A 27,526-nucleotide genomic window follows, 5' to 3' on the forward strand; every position below is an offset into this window, starting at 1 on the left:
TCTGCTGATGTTTGCATTGTTGCCCATCCCAAAGTTTGCCTTGGAGGACAGTCGCCTGAAGATCCAAGACCAAATGTCCCTGATCACTGAAGTGCTCCCTGTCTGTTGATTGGTGTGCAGTGTCCATTCATCAGCTTTCGTAGCATCTGCTTGGTCTCGCCAATGTACCATGCCTCAGGTATTATATTTTCATGGATTCAATTGAAATGATCACAAAACATAAAAAAATAGATACAGGAATTTTATTTAACTTTGTGTACAAACAAAGGTTATAAATGCCTTAGGATTTCTTCAATTATCTTCAAAATCAAATCCCTTTCATATCGAACTAACCTTAGAAAGTGACAGAGACCTAAATCAAGTTATTCAATACAGAAACTAAACACTGCTTCCTCTTTCCTGCCTGGATGGAACTTCTTACACAGAATAGTTTTGTAAAATAAGAAAATAAAGTACATGAATCAATGAGTAAATAATCATAGTAAGCAGTGCTACTGCAGTTGCGTCAGCTTGAGCGGAACACATTCACAAACTTATAGTTATGTCAATTCAACTGACGATCCAAAAATGCAAGGAACAAAAGGCTTCTACACAAGATTTGAATAAGTACTATTTATATAATTTAATCCTGATTATTTCAATAAATAACTAACCCATGTCCCTAGACTGTGCAGGTGGCTTAACAATTACAACAATACATCAAAAGCGGGTTACAATGGTTTACAGTCATTTGGTGAAGGGAATTATCACTGTTTAACTACTGCATTATAATACAATATTTTCCCATCCAATTATTTCCTCTAAATTGTTACTGGTTATTGTTCCATACAGTACCTGACAAAATCCCCATTGTTTATTACTCAATTGACTTCACAGTAGATCATGATAAGTTGAAAAATAACATGAAATCTAGGTAATTGTTATTACCTTGGAGACTGAAGTTTGCTAATAAGCCTACAGTCACTTCAAAGGCATCTGCGTCATGTGAAAAATTGAGGTTCCAGCTATTAAAAGAAATACTTTTTTTTCCCTGTTGTGCTGAATTGATAATGACTTTCTACCAGTCTTTTAGCATTTCTAACAGTACATTGTAACTCTGTGTTTGAATACTGTTTAATTAATATCTCCACTCATCTTGCTGAAATAATTAATGTGAACGATAGAGGGTCACATTCTCCATTTCTTAAACTCAGAACTAATACAGCAAACTTTGTTTGAACCAGCACTCTCGATAAATCATCAAAAATTATATACCTGAACAATCAAAAGTTTACTATATTATTGTGATCTCCACCATGTCAGAGTAGTCAGTTAAGGGCGCAAGTAAGAAGGCTCTGTGTTGATAAGTTTATTTATTTAAGTGATTTAAGCTGTAAATGAAGTATTGCAGTGATGTATGTTCCCCCCCCGTATTATGTCTCTATAATGTAGTGCGTATTTTTATGTTAATTATGTGGACCTCTTGATCAACCAGCATGCACTTGGTCCCATAGGTGCTAGTTAATAAAAAGTGATATATATGGAAAATTTATACCAAAGTATGTTTGGGGAGGTTCATGCTGTGAAGGTACCCTTTCATATGGAGTTAGAATGGTGCAAGTTGCTTTGCAGAAGATATTTATTATCAACAGAGAGGATTTGTATTTTATTACCATTATCCAGACTAGTATGCAACACAGACCCCTGAGAGGGCAGAGATCCCTCATGAACTTAACTGTCATGAAATTCTACTTGTTCTGCTTCTATAAAACACAAATGTTGAAATGTTATGCACGGAGAAATAGTATTGTCTTAACACTACCAGATTAACTGAAGCATGTTTATGTATGTAATATTCCATATCACACATTTCTGACCTCAGAATATATGGGTGCTGAGCAAGGGATTTCACCATAAGATATAAGGGAACACATTAACATTAACGTCCTTTCTGTGTTCCATCTCTAGCACGTGTGATCATTTTAATGATCCTTAATGCTATTTACAGTACTTGGTGCATTGATTACTGGAATGTCTTCTGACCCAATGTCAATTTATTTTCCACAATTCATCAGCAATTTGATTCAACGGGAAATGAACCCTTCCCAACTATATTGTATGTTTTGTTGACTGGAATGATTTTTGTGAATGAAAACATTTCTCTCTCCCTAGTCAGAGAACACAATAGAGATGTGGAATGGGGAATCATTCCTTGGATGTTGGTAAATATGTAAAACATCTGTATGCATTTGCAATTTGAAGGAGGTACATTACTACTAAACAGATGTGTTCAGTATTTTTTGTTAAGTATAATTTAAGAATTGAATTAAGTAAAGTAAAATCACAAAGATTTGCATACTGTAGTCTCCTACAAGAACCACAAATTTTATCCTACAACTACTTTTGAAAAAGTAATCTGTGAAACATCAATCTTTAAAACATCTGCAATGAGCAACTAGTCAGTGTTGGGGAAGTTCAGAGTTAATACATCTCAGTAACTAGCATCCACTGTTTCATGAATTCACTTAGCAGATTGTCAGCATGAATCCAGACCAAGAAGATGTAATTTACTACAGTACTAACTGTATACATTGGATCTCTAGCTGAAAGATTGAGCTAAACAGACCAACTTTTACTAATCTATTCTTAGACACTACATTCAAACACACTGCTTCAGGCCTACATTGGGGTGGTCCCAACACTAAATATGCAATGAATCCCACTAAAAGTAATATTGAAAAGTGTGGCTCTGCTGTGATCCTCAACATTGTGTTTCTATCAATATTTAATATGTAAACTTACATATTAACATTTGGTGGTGCCTGTGTTAATGTAACCTGGAGACAGCCAGTCCCGGGGAGCTGTGCCCAGTGACAGTAGCTGTGGGGAGCAATATATCAATGATGGTCAGACAGCTGTACAGCAGTGGCAATCAGACTCTGGGTTAACAGCTAGACAAGGGACTTTATCCTCTTCATTCTCCCATTTTCAGCAGTAGCACCTCACTGATCAGAACCTGACTTTTGATGGGTCAGCTCAAGGTGCAGATAAAATGGATTAGTGCACACTGGTAAATACAACACCTTAATAATTTAACTGGCACAAGAAAGGTGTGCAGTTACCAGCTTCTGTAGATTTTATATAGACTTTCACACCAAAAACTCATTGAAGATGACATTTGAGATCTGAAATGCTTGTATGATCAGGTAACTAAGTGAAAGAGTTAAGACTTATCTTGCTGATTTTTGTTTTTACAGATTTCTATGCTGAGCTTTATTCTTCCAATTCATTGGAAACATTTGCTTTAGACTCTGCAATTTTTAAAATAATCTCATTATTTCTAATGAAAAAAAAACAGCATTCAGCATCAGTACATCAGATTCCTATGTTCATTTACACACTAAAGGAAACACCATCAGGAATGTGCAGGCCAGTTGAGTTAACTATGGTAAATGTGAGGTTACAGGGATAGGGTGGATACTGTTTGGAGGGTTGATGCAAACTCGATCGACCAAAGGGCCTATAACTGCACTGTCGGTATTTTATGATGAAGTATCAAAACCAGCAGTTCCAACTCGGTAACCTTCATTCATCAGAAACTTTGAGAAAGATAATGTTATAATCCCAGCCCAAAATAACCAGCTTCTGGGAAAAATAGAAAAACAATTATAAAGGGAATTTATTACATAAACTTTAAACTTAACATGCCTGCATGTTAAATTCCAGTGCTAAAAGGGCTGGAATATATAAATGTGGCAAAACCAAACTATTGGAAAGTGATCCCCTTGGAAGTTGCATTCTATTGACCATGTCCTATGGCGACAGTGGAAAAGCTTTTCACTGCATTTTACTGTCTTTCTCACTTTAAAATACACATGACAATAAAATCATTCATCTCAAAAACAGAAGCATAGCCACATATTGCTCAGGGTTTTAAACCTGTACGTAGCCTTCGGCAGATAAGGAAACCTATAGAACACACAGAGTTGCACAAATGGCTGTCAAGTACATTCCTGTTGTTAAAAGAAGGAATCAGAAACCCTATCATTATTTCAACCAAGCATTCCACAATGTCAGAAAATAATGCACGGTACAACTGACACAAAATATTTTTCTCAGAAGCTTTTCCATGGTCATGGATTTGCTTTGGGTCTTGTGTATATTCAATTCCCATTTACATTCCAATCTACAATTGCTAATTACAATAGCAAACTCCAACAGTATTTCTATTTGCTGAGGAAGTGTTAAAGGAATGAAAAATATACAGAATTATCCATCGTCTTCATACTTGAGTATCATTAAGATATCAAGTTGTAACATAAGAGGTGTTAAATTATCACTGTTATCTACTGCCCTCTGGTGTACATGAATAGGAGAGCTTCTATTCGGTTCTTCTCTAAAACAAACAAGAAGCTTGGTTTATGACCGTGGATTAAACCAGGGACAGTAACTAACAATATGATGTCCCATGTTTAATTAAACAGTGACAAAGGTCAACATTGTACTGTTAATGTTTGCTTGCTGCTGTGTTCATACTTGAATGACTATGTACTACACTTCTGTTGAGAAAAGGATGCTCTGGCGTTTACTGTCTGGTGTTGGAATGGTCTCCAGCTGCAGGAAATATAGCAGAACTTGCACCTGGAAACAATAAAGTGAAATTCATATGAAGTTATCTGAATAGTAAATTTATTGTATCTACATTGTAAATGACCAAAAAAGCCTCAAGTAGATCAGAAAGACCAGGAGTTTCAATCATTTGATAAGCAGGGAATTAGACTCATTACATAATTTAAACCTGTAGACGTGTAATTTTTAAACACAATACATCACTTACTTTACCACAGCTGGAATCTTAGAATGTCAAATATAACAGCTATTCAGGTTTACTAAAACAGAAAAAAACCGCCAGAATGCCTACTCCTGATGGCTAACCATGTGTTTTAACTTTGTTGAGGTCAGGATTATGTTGTCTTTCAGAAATGCCAGTGTTGGACGTAATCCTAGTTAAAAATCACACAGCATCAGGTTATAGTCCAACAGATTTATTTGGAAGCACTAGCTTTCAGAGCACTGCTCCTTCATCAGGTGGTGAAGGATCAGTGCTCCCTAACCTATTGCTTCTAAATAAACCTGTTGGACTATAACCTGGTGCTGTGAGATTTTCAACTAGGATTATGTTGAGCATCATGTCCCCTATTTTCTTTGAATATCTTAATATTCATCATTTAATCATTAGAATAAAGAATAAACATGCCTGCCAGGTTAAATGGCCTATTGGTGTTTCTGGTAATAAGATACTTGAAAGGAGTGTATTTGTATGTCAACATCAGAAGTTGGATATGGCTAGGGAGGAATAGATTTTTAAAATCCTGATCTAAAAGAATAGTATGGTGACAAACTATATTAAAGTGGAATCAGGAAATGTTCATTCAGAGGATGTCACGCTGAACTACCTTACCACCATCATAAAAGGTAGGAATGAATGGGTGGTTTTCAACAGGAAAGAAAAGCATATCATGTCAGTCAACGACACTTAAGATTTTCCTCCCCAGTTTTCTCCTCACACCAGTCCTTGCGATTTGGTTATCTAAGAACAGACAGTTCTTTTGTAGATCACCCAAATTCATGTTTGAGCTTCAGCATTCTGTCAATGGGCTATGTAACCATTGGGCCAAATCAGGCAAACCCAATTGTTTTTCCCCTGCCCTAGTCCAGAGGTCATGTGGCTAATTGTAGTAAATTTACAGCAACTTCAGCAGCAATCTCTGAACTTCTTGCGGTTTAAAGCAATTTTTGGAATTTCTGCATAATATCCACCTAGATATCACAGACTCTCAGAATCTCTACAGTATGGAAAGAAAGAGGCTATTCAGCCCATCGGCTCCACAGCGACCTTCCAAAAAGCATCCCATGCAACCCCACTTTTACCATGGTCAATCCACCAAGCCTGCACATCCCTGAAATTATGAGGTAATTTAACATGGCTAATCCACTTAACCTGTGCATCTTTGGATTGTGGGAGGAAACCAGAGCCTCTGTGGAAAGCCATGCAGACACAGGAAGAATGTGCAAACTGCACACAGAGAGTAGCCCTGGACTGGTGCTGGGAGGCAGAGTGTGGACTACTGAGCCACCGTACTACCATGTCACTTGAAAGCTGAGTAGAACTAGATGAACTAGTTTGAAACATTGTGAAATTTTAAACCAAAGAACCATTTTACACTGGAGTACACATGCTGGCTCAATAGTTAGCACTGCTGCCTTACAGCACTATGGACCCGAGTTCTATTCCAGCCCTGTGTGACTGTCGATGTAGAGTTTCATGTTCTCCCCATATTTTGCATCAGTATTTACTGTGGAGAAGTACATGGAAGATTATAGCATGTGGTGACATCTTGAAAGATGTCCATAATGCAGAGGTGGTGGTGCTGTATGTCTTAAAACGCAGAAAAGTGGATGAATCCCCAGGACCTGATCATGTGTACTGTAGAAGCTTCTGTGGGAAGCTAGGGAAGTGATTGCTGGACCCCTGACTGAGATATTTGTATCATTGATAGTCACGGGTGAGGTGTCGGAAGACTAGAGGTTGGCTAATGTGGTGCCACTGTTTAAGAAGGGTGGTAAGGAAAAGCCAGGGAACTATAGACCAGTGAGCCTGACGTCAGTGGTGGGCAAGTTGTTGGAGAGAATCCTGAGGGACAGGATTTACATGCATTTGGAAAGGCAAGGACTGATTAGGGATAGTCAGCATAGCTTTGTGCATGGGGAATCATGTCTCACTAACTTGATTGGGTTTTTTGAAGAAGTAACAAAGAGGATTGATGAGGACAGAACGGTGGACGTGATCTATATGGACTTCAGTAAGGTGTTCGACAAGGTTCCTCTTGATAGACTGGTTAACAAGGTTAGATCTCATGGAATACAGGGAGAACTAGCCATTTGGATACAAAACTGGCTCAAAGGTAGAAGGCAGAGGGTGGTGATGGAGGGTTGTTTTTCAGACTGGAGGCCTGTGACCAGTGGAGTGCCACAAGGATCGGTGCTGGGCCCTCTACTTTTTGTCATTTACATAAATGATTTGGATGTGAACATAAGAGGTACAGTTAGTAAGTTTGCAGATGACACCAAAATTGGAGGTGGAGTGGACAGTGAAGAACGTTACCTCCTATTGCAATGAGATCTTGATCAGATGTGCAATGGCCGAGGAGTGGCAGATGGGCTGCATTTTGGAAAGGCAAATCGGGGCAGGACTTATACACTTAATGGTAAGGTCCTGGAGAGTGTTGCTGAACAAAGAGACCTTGGAGTGCACATTGATAGTTCCTTGAAAGTGGAATCACAGGTAGATAGGATAGTGAAGGCAGCGTTTGGTATGCTTTCCTTTATTGATCACAGTATTAAGTACAGGAGTTGGGAGATTATGTTGCAGCTGTACAGGTCATTGATTAGGCCACTGTTAGAATATTGTGTGCAATTCTAGTCTCCTTCCTGTCTGAAAGATGTTGTGAAACTTGAAAGGGTTCAGAAAAGATTTACAAGGATGTTGCCAAGGTTGGAGGATTTGAGCTATAGGGAGAGGTTGAATAGGCTTTAGTGTAGGAGGCTGAGGGGTGATCTTATAAAGGTCTATAAAATCATGAGGGGTATGGATAGGGTAAATAGACAAAGTCTTTTCCCTGGGGTGGGGCTGTCCAGAACTAAAGGGCATTGTTTTAGGGTGAGAGGGGAAAATTTTAAAAGGGACCTCAGGGACAACTTCTTCACGCAGAGGGTGGTGCGTGTCTGGAATGGGCTGCCAAAGGAAGTGGTGGAGGCTGGTACAATTACAACATTTAAAAGGCATCTGGATGGGTATATGAATAGGACGGATTTAGAGGGATATGGGGGTATGTTGCTGGAAAAGCATAGCAGCTCAGGCAGAATCCGAAGAGCAGAAAAAATTGACATTTTGGGCAGAGCACTTCATCAGAATTCAGGAAATCTGGTTGACGTGGACGAGTTAGATCGAAGGGTCTGTTTCTGTGTTGTACATCTCTATGACTCTATCTCTGTATGGGTTTCCTCCCACAGTCCAAAGATGTGCAGGTTAGGTGGATTGGCAATGTTAAATTGCCCCATTGTGTGCAGGGATATGTAGGCTAGGTGGATTAGCCATAAGAAATGCAGGATCACAGGGGTAGAGTTGGGGCATGGGTATGGGTTGGTTGGTCTTTGGAAGGTCAGTGTGACTCAATGGGCCGAATAGCCTGCTTCCACATGATGGGATTACTATGATTATATGAAATGGCAGGACCCTGAGAACCACTGAAATACAAGGGATCTTGGGGTGCAAGTCCATAACTCCCTGACCTTTGCAACACAACTAAATGAGTTATGTTTGCCTCATCAGTCGAGGCATTGAGTATAAAAGTTGTCCTATCATTTTTCAGTTATATAATACTTTACTTAGGCCTCACTTGGAGTAACTTGTGCAGTTCTGGTTGCCGCATTAGGGAAAGATGCTGAGGCCTTGGAAACGGTGCCAAAGGGATATGTCAGGATGTCACTTGGTTTGGAGAATATTAGCTATGAGGTTGGACACATTTGGATTATTTTTGCTAGAGCATTGGAAGCTGAGGAGTGATCTGAGAGAAGATTACAAAATTAATAGTGTGGATAGGGTGAATAATTGGAGTCTTTATCCCAAGGTAGAAATGTAAAGTTCTCGGAGGTATAGGTTTAAAGGAGATGTACAGGGAAAGATTTCTTTCCATACAGCTAGGTGCCTGGAACGTACTGCCAGGGGAAGTGGTTGAAGCAGATACGATAGCAATGTTCAAGAGGCATTCAGACAGACAGGGAATACAGACATATGGACAAAGTGCAGACGGATGGGATTACAAAGAACAAAACAAATTTCAGCCCTCCAAGCCTGCGCCGATCCAGATCCTCTATTGCATATCTGTTGCGTATTTCTAAGGGATCTGTATCCCTCTCCTCCCTGCCCATTCATGTAACTGTCCAGATATATCTTAAATGACACTATCGTGCCCATCTCTACCACCTCTGCTGGCAATACGTTCCAAGCACCCACAACCCTCTGTATAAAGACGTTTCCATACATATCTTCCTTAAACCTTTCCCCTCTCACTTTGAACTCATGACCGCTGGTAAATGAGTCCCACCACTCTGGAGAAAAAGCTTCTTACTATCCACCCTGTTTATACCACTTATGATTTTGTAGATCTCAATCAGGTCCCCCTTTAACCTCCATCTTTCTAATGAAAATAATCCTAATCTACTCAACCTCTCTTCGTAGCTATTGCCCTCCATACCAGGAAACATCCTCTGCACCCTCCCCAAAGCATCGGCTTCCTTTCGGTAATGTGGTGACCAGAACTATACGCAGTATTCCAAATGTGGCCGAACTAAAGTCCTGTACAACTGTAACATGACCTGCCAACTCTAGTACTCAACACCCCATCTGTTTAGAATGGCATCGTGGTTGGCACAGACATGGTGGGTGTTACTAAGTCGGAAGCATGTATGTTCATTTTAAAATAAGTGTGTCTTTTTTGAATATTTAAGTAAACTTGAAGTGCAGGCCCAGCTGCCCATGACAGGCTGTTCCAAGATAGATACATGTAACAATTGGCTATTAAACAGATGCCTGAGTTTTGGTTGCTGTTTTGACAACATTTCAAATTTAACCAATTAATTCAAATTATGCCCAGGATGCCAGAGGCCAATCGAATTTCTAATATATTGTTTTGACACCTGCAAAACCAATCAAATTATAAGAATTTAAAGTGCCATTGGGGTACATAAACCCAGCATTTTGAAAATTAGACAAACTGCCACCGAACGGCAGAGCAGCTGTTGTAGAGCCGGGAGAGCTAACTACCCATCTGATATCTTGCTCTCAAAGAAATAAGAATGCACTCTATATCAAAAGGTACCTTTTCCTGTAAAACATATTTGCAATAAAAAGAAAGACGACGACCCAGGGTGACCAGCAGACGGAAGACTGAACCCAGTGGAGAAGACAGAGACTGTGGTCTTGAGTTTAACTTATTGCTTAATAATCATGGTATTGGAACAGCATTTGTTTATAGAGCTGGAGTTGGATAGTAAGTACATAGGAACCTCAATTATCTGAACATGATGGGCGGGCACTATTTCGTTTGATTAATTGATTATTCGGTTAATTAATTTAATGCCTCTCCTCTGAGGTTCAGAGTTTTCTGTTAAGTCTACTCCCCATTCAAGAGACTGCAGCACACCACATGTGAGTGCCCACTCCCCACTCCCCACCCCCCCAACCCCGCCTGCCATCAACCCCATCCAACACTGTCCAACCCCCCCACCACCACCGTCCGTGTATTGACAAGGAGCCAATATGACCAACAGGTCTACATCAGTTAGGGGCTCTTATGGGACAGTAGTAGTGTTCATATCTCTGAGATGGCAGGCCTGCTCCAGCAGCGTGTGATAACATCGCTGAAGAATTTGATTAAAATATTTAAATCAGACTCTTGTGCCACTGTGCCCCTACCTTTCAGCCAGGGATCTCGAGTATAAGTCCCACCTGCTCCAGGGTGTGGTGATAACATCTCTCAATAGTTTGGTTAGAAAATATCTGTATGATCCTCTGATGCATCAGTTGATTAAACCAATATTTAACTAATTTTCCCAAATCACTTTTGATTCAGCACACTCCAGGTCATGTTCAATGATCTGCAGTGCTCTTAACGGGCTTTGGATGTAATTTAATCAATTGGAGAACATGGGTGGTTAAATGATGAACATAAAAATCAGGTGATTTTGTGATTTAAAAAAATTCACTTGTATCTGAGAGCACTTTGGGATGAAAAAATATATATCAGTTTGAAGGCTCTTGGGTACAGTGGTCATGTCCCTTCCTCTGAACCAAGAGGCCTGGGTTCAAGTCCCAGAGGTGTGCAAATAATATCTCTGCACAGCTTGCTTAGAAATTATCTAGATCAATCGACCGAAGAATGATTCACTCCTACTTCTCTTTATGATGCTGGAGAAGGCCCTACTCAAGTGAGAAACAGATTGCAATCATTGAAAGGTTGAGTTGATTCTTGGCAGATTTAATATTTGGGCTTATGCTGATGCCTTAGCATGGATCTTTCATCTCAGCATCTCTCCAGTGTATTCTAGGTGCTATTTTAACTTCTGTTTGATCATTTGTGCCCTTAATAGAAGCTCCATGTTCAGGTAGCTTCCTTATTGGTAATTACCACTGCTTTCACAACACAACTTGTATGTACATTAGTGATTATTGATTACTTGGAGTCAAAATATTAATGGCACTAATTTAATATGGAGAAGTAGCTTTGCATTTGAAAAGTGATCAACTTTTCAACAATTAAAACAACAAAGAATGAACTACCTGTGACATCACCTCCAGTGACCAGCTATCTGCCATTGAGATTGCTTGTGTGGGGTTTGTCGGTATTTTACTGTCTTTTTCTGAGGGCCTTAGCAGTGTGGGTCCAAAGACAGTGGCAAGGTTATGCAATGACATCTTGTTGATCTGCTCTTTCTCTGCCACCCTGTTGAAATAAAAATTACAATGCATTGGGTGTTAAACTCATTTAAATCCAGACTACCAGGAAGAATTGTACTGTGTAATTTTAATCGCATTAAAGTAGATCTTTTTAGGTGATCACCTTCAAGATGCTCTTTCAGAAAAATGAGTTTTGCGTGACCAGCAATGACATCACAAAATCAGGATGGAATTGGGTATTTTACACATTGGAATTAAAATTTACAATTGAAATTACAGAAGCATGAAGTTAATTCACTTCCATTATGGCTTCAGAAATATCTCATCGATGTAATTTGCATTGAAATGTTTAGAGGAAAGTATTCACATAAAAAAAGTATTGACAGACTCATTTTATAAGTCACTCTTTCACTTTTTGTATCAGCCTGGCTCTATGGCATCATTCTTAAAAGCTGTAGGACTAAGCCTAACCTCAGCATTTAAGCCTTTAACTGAGATTACCATAGACTTGCAATAATGAGGGAGTGCAGCACTCTGTTGAGCCTTCATTTTAGATGGGAGTTTAAGTAGAGTCTTTCTCTGCCTAAGTGAACTTAAAAAATAAGTGAACTATTTAAAGAACAGGAAATAGTTTGGGTTCTTGTTTGGAGTAACCGTTAACCTCAGACAGTGTTTGTAGTTGCTCAGGAGTGACTACAAGCCTTGAAAGGCATTTGCCATAGATCTGGAAAATTAGGAAGCAGGTGTCGGGTTTTTGTATTTCTTCTTGTTAGAACTAAGTCCAGTTAATTGGAAGGAATAACACTTTCAAATTGACAGACTTACACATAGCCATAATGAAAGAAAACATAAAATGTTTCATAAATACTTCAGATTTTAACGTGACTCAGTTTATCAATCCCTTGGACTTGTATTCTGTGGCAAATAAATTCCCCAAAACCTAGTGAGTTTGAGTATATGTATAACTATTAGTTGTAATGGTTATTCTTATTTGTTATGAAAGTCACCAAATGCAGTTAAATCCTATTGTTTGTTGAACTCTTAATGTACCAGTTCTCTAAATATCCTATCATACATTTCTCCCACAACCAACACCATCAAAAATGATCATTCATTTCATTGCTGGTAATGAAACCTTGTTTTGTAAAATTTAGTGTCCACATTTCCTTACGTTTTAACTTCAATTCCACATCAAAAAGTAAACCATTTTGGGAAACAGAGAATTTGATGCAAATCAAAATTGTTTTTAAGGAACTATGACAGGAAAAGAAACTCACTTTACCTGTAACATTGTGTAACATTTAATAAAATTCACCCCCTTTTTAAAAAAATACAAAAATTGAATTTCATATTTCCTTAATTCTACTTTGGTCCATGTCTAGAAATTTAAGGAGAAATCTCTAAGTAAAAAACCTTCTGAGACGATTACGACTCAGAGTTAACTAAATCTGATGAGTTACTTAATCTTAGATGGGCAGCTATCAGTTCACAACCATTATTCTCAACAGTGCAGTAGTGGAGGGAAAGAGGAAAAGAAAAATAATCAAATCAGTTAAACGTCCTGTTTCTTCCCAATGACCACTGCAGGAAATGTCATTATAACAGGGTTGGGCTAGTCTGCCATTCCCAAGTTGGACAGCATTTAGTCACCACTGTCTAGGATGATAGTGGAAAGGAGGAGTAATTGGGTGAGGAACCAGTCATCCATTCTATTTTGGGAAAGATTGCAAACTTAAGGGAATTGGGAACAATGACAGGAAAAGAGAGCCCATCACCTGCCAAATGGCAGAAAACAACAGGATAGGGAAAGTATTTTAAAAATTAAATTCAAGATAAAACAAGTAAACAGAAGAGGTATTCCAGTTAAAGGAAGAGACACAAACTACAAACAGGCGCAGAAGCTCATCAGGTCTGACAGCATCTGTGGAGAGAGAATCAGAGCTAATATTTCCAGTCCAAACATATTGGACCCAATGTCTAAAAGTGTGGTGCTGAAAAATCACAGCCAGTCATGCAGTATCTAAGGAACAGCATTCTACACCTCAGATCTTCCTGACCGGCTGTGCTTTTCCAGTGCCACACTTTTGGTCTCTGATCTTCAGCATCTGCAGTCCTCACTCTCTCCATATTGGACTCAATGTTAATGGTTTCTCCCTCCATAGATGCTGCCCAACTTGCTGAGTTTTTCAAGCATTTTGTGTATTTGTTTCACATTTCCAGTATTCATTTGGTGATTTTTACTCTAGTGATGGAGAGGGATAAGTGTGCATTGCAGGGCAAGAGTTATACCTGGGGGCAGGGAAATTATGATGCAGTGAGGCACGACTTAGGATGCGTGGCTTGGAAAAGTAAGCTTCAAGGCAAGGGCGTAATTAATATGTGGAGCTTGTTCAAGGAGCAACTATTGAGTGTCCTTGATAAGTATGTACCTGTCAGGCAGGGAGGAAAGGGTCGTGTGAGGGAGCCGTGGTTTAAGAAGGAATTGGAATCCCTTGTTAAAGGGAAGAGGGCGGCCTATGTAAAGATGAGACGTGAAGGTTCAATTGGGGCGATTGAGAGTTATAAGGTAGCCAGGAAGGATCTGAAGAGAGAGCTAAGAGCAGCAAGGAGGGGACACGAAAAGTCCTTAGTTGGTAGGATTAGGGAAAACCCAAAGGCTTTCTAAAGGTATGTTAGGAATAAAAAAATGACCAGGGTAGGAATAGGTCCAGTCAAGGATAGTAGTGGGAAGTTGCATGTGGAGGCTGAAGAGATTGGGGAGACACTGAATGAATACTTTTCGTCAGTATTCACTCAGGAACAGGACATTGAGTCACAATTAATTAGAATGGATGGCTTTGAGGTATGTAGGGAAGAGGTGTTGGAAATTCTGGCAAGGGTGAAAATAGATAAGTCCCCTGGGCCTGATGGCATTTATCCTAGGATTCTCTGGGAAGCAAGGGAGGAGATTGCAGAGCCATTGGCCTTGATTTTTATGTCCTCGTTGTCTACAGGAATAGTGCCAGAGGACTGGAGGATAGCAAATGTGGCCCCCTTATTCAAGAAGGGGAGTAGGGATAACCCTAGTAACTATAGGCCGGTGAGTCTCACGTCTGTTGTGGGCAAAGTCTTAGGGAGAATTGTAAGGGATAGGATTTATAAACATCTGGATAGGAATAATGTGATCAAGGATAGTCAGCATGGTTTTGTGAAGGGCAGGTCATGCCTCACAAACCTTATTGAATTCTTTGAGAAGGTGACTAAGGAGGTGGACGAGGGTAAAGCGGTAGATGTGGTGTATATGGATTTTAGTAAGGCGTTTGATAAGGTTCCCCATGGTAGGCTACTGCAAAAAATACGGAGGTATGGCATTGAGGGTGAGTTGGAGGTTTAGATTAGGAATTGGCTGGCTGGAAGAAGACAGAGGGTAAGAGTTGATGGTAACGGTTCATCTTGGAGTGCAGTTACTAGCGGTGTTCCGCAAGGATCTGTTTTGGGACTATTGCTGTTTGTCATTTTTATAAATGACCTGGAGGAAGGGCTAGAAGGTCGGGTGAGTAAGTTTGCGGATGATACGAAAGTCGGTGGAGTTGTTGACAGTGAGGAAGGATGTGGCAGGTTACAGCGGGATATAGATAAGCTGCAGAGCTGGGCAGAAAGGTGGCAAATGGAGTTCAATGTGGGAAGTGTGAGGTGATTCACTTTGGTATGAGTAACAAAAAGATGGGGTACTGGGCTAATGGTCGGATACTTGGTAGTGTGGATGAGCAGAGGGATCTTGGTGTCCATGTACACAGATCTTTGAAAGTTGCCACCCAGGTAAATAGTGCTGTGAAGAAGGCATATGGCGTACTGGCTTTTATTGGTAGAGGAATTGAGTTCCGGAGTCCTGAGGTCATGTTGCAGTTGTATAAGACTCTGGTGCGGCCGCATCTGAAGTATTGCGTGCAGTTTTGGTCGCCATACTATAGGAAGGATGTGGAGGCATTGGAATGAGTGCAGAGGAGGTTTACCAGGATGTTGCCTGGTATGGTAGGAAGATCGTATGAGAAAAGGCTGAGGCACTTGGGGCTGTTTTCATTGGAGAAAAGAAGGTTTAGGGATGACTTGATAGAGGTGTACAAGATGATTAGGGGTTTAGATAGGGTTGACCATGAGAACCTTTTTCCACGTATGGAGTCAGCTATTACAAGGGGGCATAGCTTTAAATTAAGGGGGGGTAGGTATAGGACTGATGTTAGGGGTAGATTCTTTACTCAGCGAGTCGTGAGTTCATGGAATGCCCTGCCAGTAGCAGTGGTGGACTCTCCCTCTTTATGGGCATTTAAACGGGCATTGGATAGGCATATGGAGGATTGTGGGCTAGTGTAGGTTAGGTGGGCTTGGATCGGCACAACATCGAGGGCCAAAGGGCCTGTACTGCGCTGTATTCTTCTATGTTCTATGTTTATTAAACCATAAACAAGACCTGGATGTGAACAGGAAGGACCAATTTCTGTTCGCAATGAAGTCAATAACCAGGGACCATGGATTCAAGGTAATTAGTGAAAGGGAGTTGTTTCTAACCAAGAGAATCTGGAACTCACCTTAAAAGTAGATAAGACAGAAACACTCAGCACACTTTTAAAAATTTGCATACGCATTTGAGGTTACACACCAAATCATTCGATAGAATAGCTCTTTGCAGGAAGCAAGAACACTATGGGCCAAACAGCCTTCTCATGGTTGTAAATAGAACATAGACCAATACAGCACAGAACAGGCCCTTCGGCCCACGATGTTGTGCCGAACTTCTAACCTAGATTAAGCACCCATCCATGTACCTATCCAAATGCCGCTTAAAGGTCGCCAATGATTCTGACTCTACCACTCCCACGGGCAGCGCATTCCATGCCCCCACTACTCTCTGGGTAAAGAACCCACCCCTGACATCTCCCCTATACCTTCCACCCTTCACCTTAAATTTATGTCCCCTTGTAACACTCTGTTGTACCCGGGGAAAAAGTCTCTGACTGTCTACTCTATCTATTCCTCTGATCATCTTATAAACCTCTATCAAGTCACCCCTCATCCTTCGCCGTTCCAACGAGAAAAGGCCGAGAACTCTCAACCTATCCTCGTACGACCTACTCTCAATTCCAGGCAACATCCTGGTAAATCTTCTCTGCACCCTCTCCAAAGTTTCCACATTTCCATGTTTCCAACACCACTCGTTGAAATATAGGGACATGACGCCTGACTGATTGCACGCTAGCGCTGAAGATCTTAAGGATTAAGCCTGACACTTTTGTTTGTACAGACAACCAACAATGTTTGCAGACTGAATGTGTCGTAGCTAAATTTGCTGATGACACCCAAAATAAGTAGGAAAGCAAGTTGTCAAGAAGTAGTACAGAGATTGCAGAGAGATAGAGATAAGTTAGGTAAATGGATAAAAATTTGGCTGATGGAATATAATATGGGTAAATGAACTTCTGTATTTTAGAATTTAGAATCCCTACAGTATGGAAACAGGCCATTTGGCCCAACAAGTCCACACTGACCCTTCAAAGAGTATCTCACCAAGACCTATTCCCCTACCCTAATGCTTTATATTTCCCTGACTAATGTACCTAACCTACACATCCCTGAACACTATGGGGCAATTTACCTAACCTGCACATCTTTGGACTGTGGGAGGAAACCTGGGAGAATATGCAAACTCCACAGAGACAAGTCGCCCAAGGCTGGAATCGAACCGGGTCCCTGGTGCTAACAGGCAGAAGTGCTGACCACTGAACTACTATGCCACCATCTTGGAAGAAAGAATGGAAAAGATTGCCCAATCTGGCAGTATAAAGGGATCTGGGTAGCCTGGCATGTGAATCACAAAAGGTTACTATGCAGGTTAGCATGTGATTAGCAAGACCATAAGATCAAGGAGCAGAATTAGGCTATTTGCTCTGCCATAGGATCATGGCTAATATGTTTGTCAATTCCATTCTGCTATCTTCTCCTTGTAATGTTTGATCCTCTCACTAATCAAGTACTATCTCTGTGTTAAATACTGTTATGAAGATGTGGGTGTACTCAGATTTAAAAGCAGCAGAACCACCAGACACAGCAACAAGAGTTCTTAACAAGGTAACAATGTAACACTTGGTTGAATAACTCAATTAGCTTATTGCCTGGAGACAAAAACAAATTTGAATTTAGCCAATCAGTTTAAATTATACCCTGAAAAATACCAAACTCCAATCCAGTTTGAATTTAATATATTGAAAATCTTAAAAGCAAATGAAATATTCTGATGCTTTAGGGATGTAAGACAGGGGAAAATTGAACAATTGAGAGGAGAACTGCCAAGACCCAGCATGTAAAAGGCTGCCTGAAAAATAGCTCTCTTAGAAGTACCTTTTTCGTTCAGTAACCTGTGAAGCAGAATCCCCAAGAAGAAGAAATGATGATACAGGAAGATCCAACTAGCAGAACCAAAAGCTGCCTGGTTTTCAAATAAGAAGTTTTGTTTTGTAAATCTTAGTTGGGAGTTTTATCGGACTAGTATTATAGAAGGGAAGGTAAAAGATAGGTTAGAGTAAGGACTTGTAAATAGTTGTTAGTTAATTATTCTCTGTTATACTTTAAGAAATAAAGTTGTTAATTTTTACTTTAAATAGTTCTTGGCCACTCGAATCTTTATAGATTACTGCACAGGATATATCCTTTCTGTGTTGCTGGTTTTAAATTAAGCAGGACAGTTTACCCTGTGTCATGACAACTAATACCTCAGTAACGTGGCCTCCACAGTTTCCTGCGGCAATGAGTTCCATAGATTCACCACAACGTGGCTGAAGAAATTCCTTTCTCATCGCAGTTCTAGAGTGTTATCCATTCAGTCTGAGGCTGTACCTTCAGGTTCTAGTATTTCTTACTAGCGAAAACATCTTCTCCACATTCACTCTACAGAATTATAGATTCCCTATAGTGTGGAAACAGGCCCCTTAGCCTAACAAATCCACACCGACCCTCCGAACAGTAACCCACCCAGACCCATTTCCCTACCCTATTTCTCTACATTTACCCCAACAATACACCTAACCTACACATTCTTGATCACTATGGGCCAATTCACCTCACCTGCACATCTTTCAACTGTGAGAGGAAACAGGAGCATCCAAAGGAAACCCATGCAGACATGGGGAGAATGTGCAAACTCTATAGAAGTCGCTCAGGCTGAAATCGAACCCAGGTCCCTGGTGCTATTAGGCAGCCCCAAGGCCTCTCAGTATTCTTTAAGTTTCTTGTCCATCTAAACTAATCACGTACTAACCCAGAGTCCTCAACTGCACCTCATATGACAAGCCCTTCACTCCAGGATCATTCTTGTAAATCTCCTCTGCATCCATTTCAATGCCAGCATGGGCCAGCATGCTCATAATATTCCAAATGTCTGACTAGAGCCTTACACAGCCTCAGCAGTATATCCCTGTTTTTGTTTTCCAGCCCTCTTGAAATGAATGCTTGCTAAGTGCCAACTGAACCCCTTAAGAAAATCCTAAACCAGGACTACTGAGTCCTTATGTGCTTCAGATTTCCAAAGCCTTTCCCCAGTTAGAAACAGTCTACTCATCTATTAGGAAAATGAAATTTTAGCTTTTGAAGGATGGGTTGTACTTAAACTGGAGGGGCACCAATGTCCTGGAGCACTTTGGAAGGGTTTAATCTAGTTTGGCAGGGGGTAGGGAACCAGAGCTACAGATCAGAGGAGAAGGCAGTTGTTGAAGGCAGAAATAGAGTGCAGAGAGTCTGTGAGGAAGGATACACAGTTGATAGGGCAAAGCAATGGGTTAAAGTGTGTCTGTTCTAATGCAAGGAGTCAGGATTTTTAATGTCAGGAATAAGAGTGATAAACTTAGAGCATGGATCAGTATTTGGAACTATGTTGTTGTGGCCATGTACGATGATGAGACATAGATTTCACAGGGGCAGGAATGGTTGCTGGATGTTCTAGGATTTAGATCTTTTAGAAAGAACAGTGGGGGGTTGAAAATAGGAGGGGGAATTAGCATTGTTAATTAGACAGTGCATCACAGCTGCAGAAAAGGAGGTTATTGAGGAGGGTTGTCTACTGAGTCAGTGTGGGTGGACATCAGTATCAGGAAAGGAGCAGTCACTTTATTGGGTCTTTCCTATAGACACCCCAGTAGCAGCAGAGAGATAGAAGAACAGATTGGACAGCAGATCTCGGAAAGGTGCAGATGTAACAGAGTTGTTGTTATGGGGAACTTCAACTTCCCTATATTGTTTGGAACCTCCTTCGTGCAGATGGTCTGGATGGAGCCGATTTTGTCAGGTTTTTCCAAGAAGGATTCCTGACTCAATATGTAGATAGGTTGACTGGGGGGGGGGGGAGGCCATATTGGATTTGGTGCTCGGCAACGAGCCAGGCCAGGTATCAGATCTCTCAGTGGTACAGCATTTTGGAGACAGTGACCACAACTGCCTCATCTTTACCACAGCCACGGGAAGGGATAGGAACAGACAGTATGGGAAGGTATTTAATTGGGGGAGGGGACATTATACCGCTTTTAGGCAGAAGCTGTGGAGTATAAACTGGGAGCAATTGTTCCACAGGAAAGGCACTGCAGAAATGTGGAGGCTGTTTAAGGAGCACTTGTTGGGAGTGTTGGATAACTTTGTCCCACTGAGACGTGCAAGGAGTGGTAAGGTGAAGGAGCCTTAGATGACAAGAGAAGAGGAGCTTCTTGTCAAGAGGACGAAGGAAGCTTACTTAAGGTTGAGGGAGCAAGCTTATGTAAGCTCCCTTCCTTCTGGCACAGCTTTAGAGGAATACATGGTAGCTAGGAAAGAACTCAAAAATGGATTGAGGAGATGGCACAAAAAAGCCTTGGCAGGAAGGATTAGGGAAAACCCAAAGGGGTTCTACACATGCATGAAGGGATACAGGATAGCCAGAAGGGACCTGAAGAAAGTGATTAGGAGAGCTAAGAGAGGGCATGAAAAATCCTTGGCGGATAGGATCAAGGATAACCCCAAGGCATTCTATGCGTATGTGAGAAACCTGAGAATGACGAGAACGAGGGTAGGTCCGATCAAGGACAGTAGTGGGAGATTGTGTATTGAGTCGGAAGAGATAGGAGAGGTCTTGAACAAGTACTTCTCTTCAGTATTTACGAACGAGAGGGACCGTATTGTTGAAGAGGAGAGTGTGAAACGGACTGGTAAGCTAGAAGAGATACTTGTTAGGAAGGAAGATGTGTTGGACATTTTGAACAACTTGAGGATAGACAAGTCCCCTGGGCCTGACGGGATATATCCTAGGATTATGTGGGAAGTAAGAGAGGAAATTGCAGTACCGTTGGCAATGATCTTCTCGTCTTCACTGTCAACGGGGGTGGTACCAGGGGACTGGAGAGTAGCGACTGTTGTGCCCCTGTTCAAAAAAGGGAATAGGGATAACCCCGGGAATTACAGGCCAGTTAGTCTTACTTCTGTGGTAGGCAAAGTAATGGAAAGGGTACTGAGGGATAGGATTTACGAGTATCTGGAAAGACACTGCTTGATTAGGGACAGCCAGCACGGATTTGTGAAGGGTAGGTCTTGCCTTACAAGTCTTATTGAATTCTTCGAGTAGGTGACCAAGCATGTGGATGAGGGTAGAGCAGTGGATGTAGTGTACATGGATTTTAGTAAGGCATTTGATAAGGGTCCCCATGGTAGGCTTATGCAGAAAGTCAGAAGGCATGGGATAGTGGGAAATTTGGCCAATTGGATAGAAAACTGGCTAACCAGTCGAAGTCAGAGAGTGGTGGTAGATGGTAAATATTCAGCCTGGAGCCCGGTTACAAGTGGAGTTCCGCAGGGATCAGTTCTGGGTCCTCTGCTGTTTGTAATTTTTATTAATGACTTAGATGAGGGAGTCGAAGGGTGGGTCAGTAAATTTGCAGATGATACGAAGATAGGTGGAGTTGTGGACAGTGAGGAGGGCATTTGTCGTTTGCAAAGGGACTTAGATATGATGCAGAGCTGGGCTGAGGAGTGGCAGATGGAGTTCAACCCTGCCAAGTGTGAGGTTGTCCATTTTGGAAGAACAAATAAGAATGCGGAATACAGGGTTAACGGTAGGGTTCTTAGTCAGGTGGAGGAACAGAGGGATCTTGGGGTCTATGTACATAGATCTTTGAAAGTTGCCACTCAGGTGGATAGAGTTTGTAAGAAGGCCTATGGTGTATTATCGTTCATTAGCAGAGGGATTGAATTCAAGAGTCGTGAAGTGATGTTGCAGCTGTACAGGATTTTGGTTAGGCCACATTTGGAGTACTGTGTGCAGTTCTGGTCACCTCACTTTAGGAAAGATGTGGAAGCTTTGGAGAGGGTGCAGAGAAGATTTACCAGAATGTTGCCTGGAATGGAGAATAGGTCGTACGAGGATAGGTTGAGAGTTCTCGGCCTTTTCTTGTTGGAACGGCGAAGGATGAGGGGTGACTTGATAGAGGTTTATAAGATGATCAGGGGAATAGATAGAGTAGACAGTCAGAAACTTTTTCCCCGGGTACAACAGAGTGTTACAAGGGGACATAAATTTAAGGTGAAGGGTGGAAGGTATAGGGGAGATGTCAGGGGTAGGTTCTTTACCCAGAGAGTGGTGGGGGCATGGAATGCGCTGCCTGTGGGAGTGGTAGAGTCAGAATCTTTGGCGATCTTTAAGTGGCATTTGGATAGGTACATGGATGGGTGCTTAATCTAGGATAGAAGTTCGGCACAACATCGTGGGCCGAAGGGCCTGTTCTGTGCTGTATTGTTCTATGTTCTAAGAAGAGAATGATCAGAGAGAGGGTAGGGCCCATCAGGGATAGTGGAGGGAACCTGCGCCTGGCGTCTGAAGAGGTAGGAGAGGCCCTAAATGAGTTTTTTTGTTTCAGTATTCACTATCTTGTTGATAGTGAGAATATCATGGACCAGGTTAATAGGCTTGAACAGATTGATATTAAGAAAGTGGATGTGAAAATTCTGGGAAGCACCAAGATAGATAAGTCCCTGGGGCCAGAGCAGATAAATCCAAGGTTATTATAGGAAGCTACATCTCTGGTGATGATCTTTGCATCCTCATTCTCCATGGGAATAGTACTGAATGATTGCAGGGTGGCAAATGTTGTTCCTCTGTTAAAGAAAAGGAATGGGGAAATCCCTGGGAATTACACACCAGTCAGTTTTACGTCTGTGGTAAGAAAGGTACTGGAAAGGATTCTGAGAGATAGGATTTATGACTATTTGGAAAAATACAGTTTGATTAATAATAGTCAGCATGGCTTTGTGAGGGGCAGGTCATGCCTAACAAGCCTTATTGAGTTCTTTGAGGATGTGACGAGACAAGTTGATGAAGGTCAAGCAGTGAATGTGGTGGATATGGACTTCAGTAAGGCATTTACTGTATTCAGTACAGTGGTTAGCACTGCTGCCTTACAGCACCAGAGACCCGGGTTCAATTCCCGTCTCAGGCGACTCTGTGTGTGGAGTTTGCACCTTCTCCCCATGTATGCGTGGCTTTCCTCCTGGTGCTCCGGTTTTTTTCCCACAATCCAAAAATGTACAGGTTAGGTGAATTGGTAAATGTAGGGGAACGGGTCTGGGTGGGTTGCGCTTCGGCGGGTCGGTGTGGACTTGTTGGGCTGAAGGGCCTGTTTCCACACTGTAAGTAATCTAATCTAATCATTGATAAGGTTCCCCATGGTAGGCTGATTCAGAAAGTGAGGAGGTATGGGATACAGGAAAATTTGGCTGTCTGCGTACAGAATTGGCTGGCCAAAAGACGACTGAGTGGTAGTATATTCCGCCTGGTGGTTGATGAGCAGTATTGTCCCTCAGGCATCTGTTTTTGGGCCCCTGCTCTTTGTAGTTTTTATAAATGACTTTGATGAAGACGGAGAAGGGTGGGCTAGTACGTTTGCCAATGAGACACAGGTCAGTGGTATCGTCGATGGTGTTGAGGGCTGTTGCAAGCTACAACATGACATTGACAGGATGCAGAGCTGGGCTGAGAAATAGTAGATGGAGTTCAACCTGGATAAATGTGAAGTGTTTCATTTTGGAAGGTTGAATTTGAAAGCTGAATACAGGGTTAAAGACAGGATTCTTGGCAGTGTGGAGGAATAGTGGGATCTTGGGGTCCACGTACACAGATCCCTCAAAAGTTGCCACCCAAGTTGATATAGCAGGAGAATCAATGTTTTGGGCAAGAGCCCTTCAGCATTCCTGATAAAGGGCTCCTGCCAGAAACATCGATTCTCCTGCTCCTCAGATGCTGCTTGACCTGCTGTGCTTTTCCAGAACCCCACTCTTGACTCTGATCTCCAGCATCTGCAGTCCTCACTTTCTCCTTTTTACCCAAGTTGATAGGGTTGTTCAGAAGTGTTTTGGTTTTCATTAACAGGGGACTGAGTTTAAGAACCGTGAGGTTTTGCTGCAGCTCTATAAAACCCTGGTTAGACCACACTTGGAATATTGTGTCCAGTTCTGGTTGCCTCATTATAGGAAGGATGTAGATGCTTTAGAGAGACAGCAGAGGAGATTTACCAGGATGCTGCCTGGATCGGAGGGTCTGTCTGATGAAGAGAGGTTCAGTGAGCTCGGGCTTTTCACACTGGAGGAGGAGGAGGAAGAGAGGTGACTTGATACCAGTGTACAAGGTAATGAAAGGCATAGATAGAGTAGATAGCCAGAGACCTTTCCCCAGGGCAGAAATGCAGAGAGTGTTGGGTGTGTGGAATGTACAGCCAGTGGTGGTGGTAGCAGAGTCAGACACATTAGAGACATTTAAGCAACTGCTGGACAAGCACATGGACAGCAGTAAGTTGAGGGGTGTGTAGGTTCAGTTGATCTTAGATTAAGCTTGACACAACATCGTGGACCGAAAGGCCTGTGCTGAGCTGTACTGTTCTATGTTCTGTTCTAGAGTCTGAGTACAGGTGCAAGAAAACATAAAATCACGGTGGTTCAGTGGTTAGCACTGCTGCCTCATAGCGACAGGAACCCAGGTTCAATTCCTTGGGCGACTGACTGTGTGGAGTTTGCACATTCTCCCCGCGTCTGCGTGGGTTTCCTCCCACATTCCAAAGATGTGCAGGTTAGGTGAATTGGCCATGCTAAATTTTCCATAGAGTTAGGTGCATGGAGAATGGGTCTGGGTGGGTTACTCTTCGGAAGGTCGGTGTGGACTAGTTGGGCCAAAGGGCCTGTTTCCATACTGTAAGGAATCTAATCTAGGAGGAGGAGTAGGCCATTTGGCTTGTCAAGTCTATTCTGCCACTCAATATAATCATGGTTGATCCTCTGTCTCAATGCTATATTCCTGCTTACTATCTCCATAACCCTTGATGCCTTTTAAATCTTAAAAACACTTTCTTGGATATGTTCAGTGACTTTGCGTCTACAGGCTTTGCTGGTCAGGAATTCCAAAGGCTTTTCTTATCTCAGTCCTAAATGGACTGTCCAGTACCCTGAGACTGTTTTCTGATTCTAGACTCCCCAACCAAGGAAAATAAGCTCTCTGCATCTCGTCTCTCCAGCCCTATTAGAATTTTATATGCTTCAATCAGCTTCCCTCTCATCCTCAGGTTATGGGGTAGGCCATTTCGTATTGAGAGGTGGAGAATTTTTTTTCATAGCAGTAAACCTGTAGAATTGTCTCCCACAGAAGGCCATGTCCCTAAATATTTCAAAGGTGGAAGTTTTCTACAAGCTAAACTTAAAGGTATGGAGAGAGAGTAGACACATGGCACTGAAATACAGACCAACAATAACATATTGAATAGCATAGCAATCTGAATGGTTTACTCCTGTTCTCTTTTCTATGTTTAATGCCTCTTTGTAATTTTAAGCCCCAAACTACAATACTTACTATCCCATTAATCTTTGTGTTTTTGACGATCTTGAATATAACACTGTGGTATTTTTTTTAAAGCCATTGTCAAATATCATGAATATTGAATATTTTTTGCCTGCTACCCAACTACATAGGGTGCATGAATCTGTACTTTTCAAAATGGAAGGAATTAGGGTAGAGTAGTAAGACGACACATAAAGCACAGAAGATATTTATTTTGACTCACCTCTTCAAATGATCCAGCAGAAATAGGAAGGTAATGAGATTAGGCTCTGGCAGTGAAAGCAGCAGATTCAGCATACAGCTCTCCTTAGCAACTGGATCAGACAGTGCTGGAAAAAAAACACTAACGTGAGTTTGATCATTTCAGACCCCACTCCAAAGGCCTGAACTTAAATTCTGACAAAAAACAGAAATACTTTCAAACATAAAGGATGAAATTTCACTCGGTTTCACAGCATTACTGCTTAGGATCATGGAGTGGGAGAATGTAGGTCTGATCTCCAATCCCAAATCAGGGCTATCAGAACTTGCTTTTCTCTGAAAATGGTAGGTAAAAATTGCATGGAAAATGCTGACCTGGCTTTTGAATACGTCTCTTGCAACTCAGCATCAAGGTTGAATCAGTTCTGTAACCGTAACTGTAAGAACATACTGATGCTGTGCTTTTGTTTTTGATAATGGTCCTACACAATCTATTAACACACGACTAAATGGTTTCAAAAGTGCTTGTTTAATTACATTTCTTTTATAGAATCCCTATAGTGTGGAAACAGGCCCTTGGGCCCAACAAGGCAAAAGTGAGGACTGCAGATGCTGGAGATGAGAGTTGTGAGTGTGGTGCAGGTCAGGCAGCATCCGAGCAGCAGGAAAATCGACACTTCCGGCGAAAGCCCTTCATCAGGAATTTTGATGAAGGAGTTTCACCCGAAATGTCGATTTTCCCTCGCTTCAGCCCAACAGGTCCACACCGACCCTCTGAAGAGTAACCCACCCAGACCCATTCCCCCTACCTTACATTTACCCCTGACTAATGCACCTAATCTACACATCCTAGTGGGTTACTCTTCGGAGGGTCAGTGTGGACTGGTTGGGCTGAAGGGCCTGTTTCCACACTGTAGGGAATCTAATCTAATCTAATCCCTGAACACTACGGGCAATTTAGCATAGCCAATTCACCTAACCTGTACATCTTTGGACTGTGGGAGGAAACTGAAGCACCCAGAGGAAACCCACGCAGACACTGGGAGAATGTGCAAACTCCACACAGACAGTCGCTGGAATCAAATGCAGGTTCCTGGCGCTGTGAGACAGCAGTGCTAACCACTGTGCTGCTGCTAACATTTTCCTACCACCCAAGCTATATGATACATTTTACAGAACCACATTGTGTCTATATAAAATCCTGGCCATATATATAACAGTTTCTTGATACTTTCGTTTTCCGTATTCCTATATCTCTTGCTAAAGGAATTTTACGGTCTGTGAGGATGTCTTCACTTCCTCACCAGGGCTGCGTTTTTTACAATTTAACACTTTGGCAATGATTTTCGAGAAGATCTGTAGCTCAGGTTTTGTTCAGACTGTAAGTTTGCTCTCAGATGTTCCGTCACCATGTTAGGCAACATCTTCAGTAAACCTCTGTTGAATTGCTGGTGTTCTGTCCTGCTTTTTATTTATGTATCTTGGTCTGTTAAGGTGGGTGACATCATTTCCGGTTCTTTTCCTCAGAGGTTGGTAAATGGGGTCCAACTCGATGGAATATTGATGGAGCTCCGGATTGAATGCCTGGCCTCTAGGAATTCCTGTGCGTGTCTCTGTTTAGCCTGTCCTAGGATGGATGTGTTGCCCCAGTCGACCTGGTGTTTTTCTTCGATTGTGTGTTTGGATACTAGTGATAGCTGGTTATGTCTTTTGGTGGCTAGTTGGTGTTTGTGTATCATGGTGGCTAGTTTCCTGCCTGTCTGTCCAATGTACTGTTTGTTGCAGTCCTTGCAGGGTATTTTATATATGACATTTGTTTTGCTAGTCATCAATACTGGGCCCTTTAGGAGCTGTTTCAGTGTGTTGGTAGTTTTGTGGTCTACGATGATACCAAGGGGTCAGAGTAGTTTGGTTGTCCTCTCAGAGATGTCTTTGATGTATGGTAGTGTGGCTAGAGTCTCTGG

General features: G+C 41.7%; 1 protein-coding gene across 2 annotated transcripts in view; it reads right to left on the reverse strand.

The window, feature by feature from the left end:
- Positions 1-222: 222 nt before the first annotated feature.
- Positions 223-27,526, reverse strand: part of LOC140487770 (breakpoint cluster region protein) — a 457,801-nt gene continuing 430,497 nt past the window's right edge. For both annotated transcript variants that reach the window (XM_072587008.1, XM_072587009.1), the window contains 3 exons: positions 25,585-25,690; positions 11,381-11,543; positions 223-4,620 (listed from right to left, as the gene is read on the reverse strand). In XM_072587008.1, coding sequence (XP_072443109.1) covers positions 4,531-4,620; positions 11,381-11,543; positions 25,585-25,690 — 359 coding nt within the window. In that variant the 3' untranslated portion in view covers positions 223-4,530. The remainder of the gene's footprint in view (positions 4,621-11,380; positions 11,544-25,584; positions 25,691-27,526) is intronic.

The sequence above is a fragment of the Chiloscyllium punctatum genome, chromosome 17 (assembly GCF_047496795.1).
Source record: "Chiloscyllium punctatum isolate Juve2018m chromosome 17, sChiPun1.3, whole genome shotgun sequence".
Taxonomy (NCBI): Eukaryota; Metazoa; Chordata; class Chondrichthyes; order Orectolobiformes; family Hemiscylliidae; genus Chiloscyllium; species Chiloscyllium punctatum.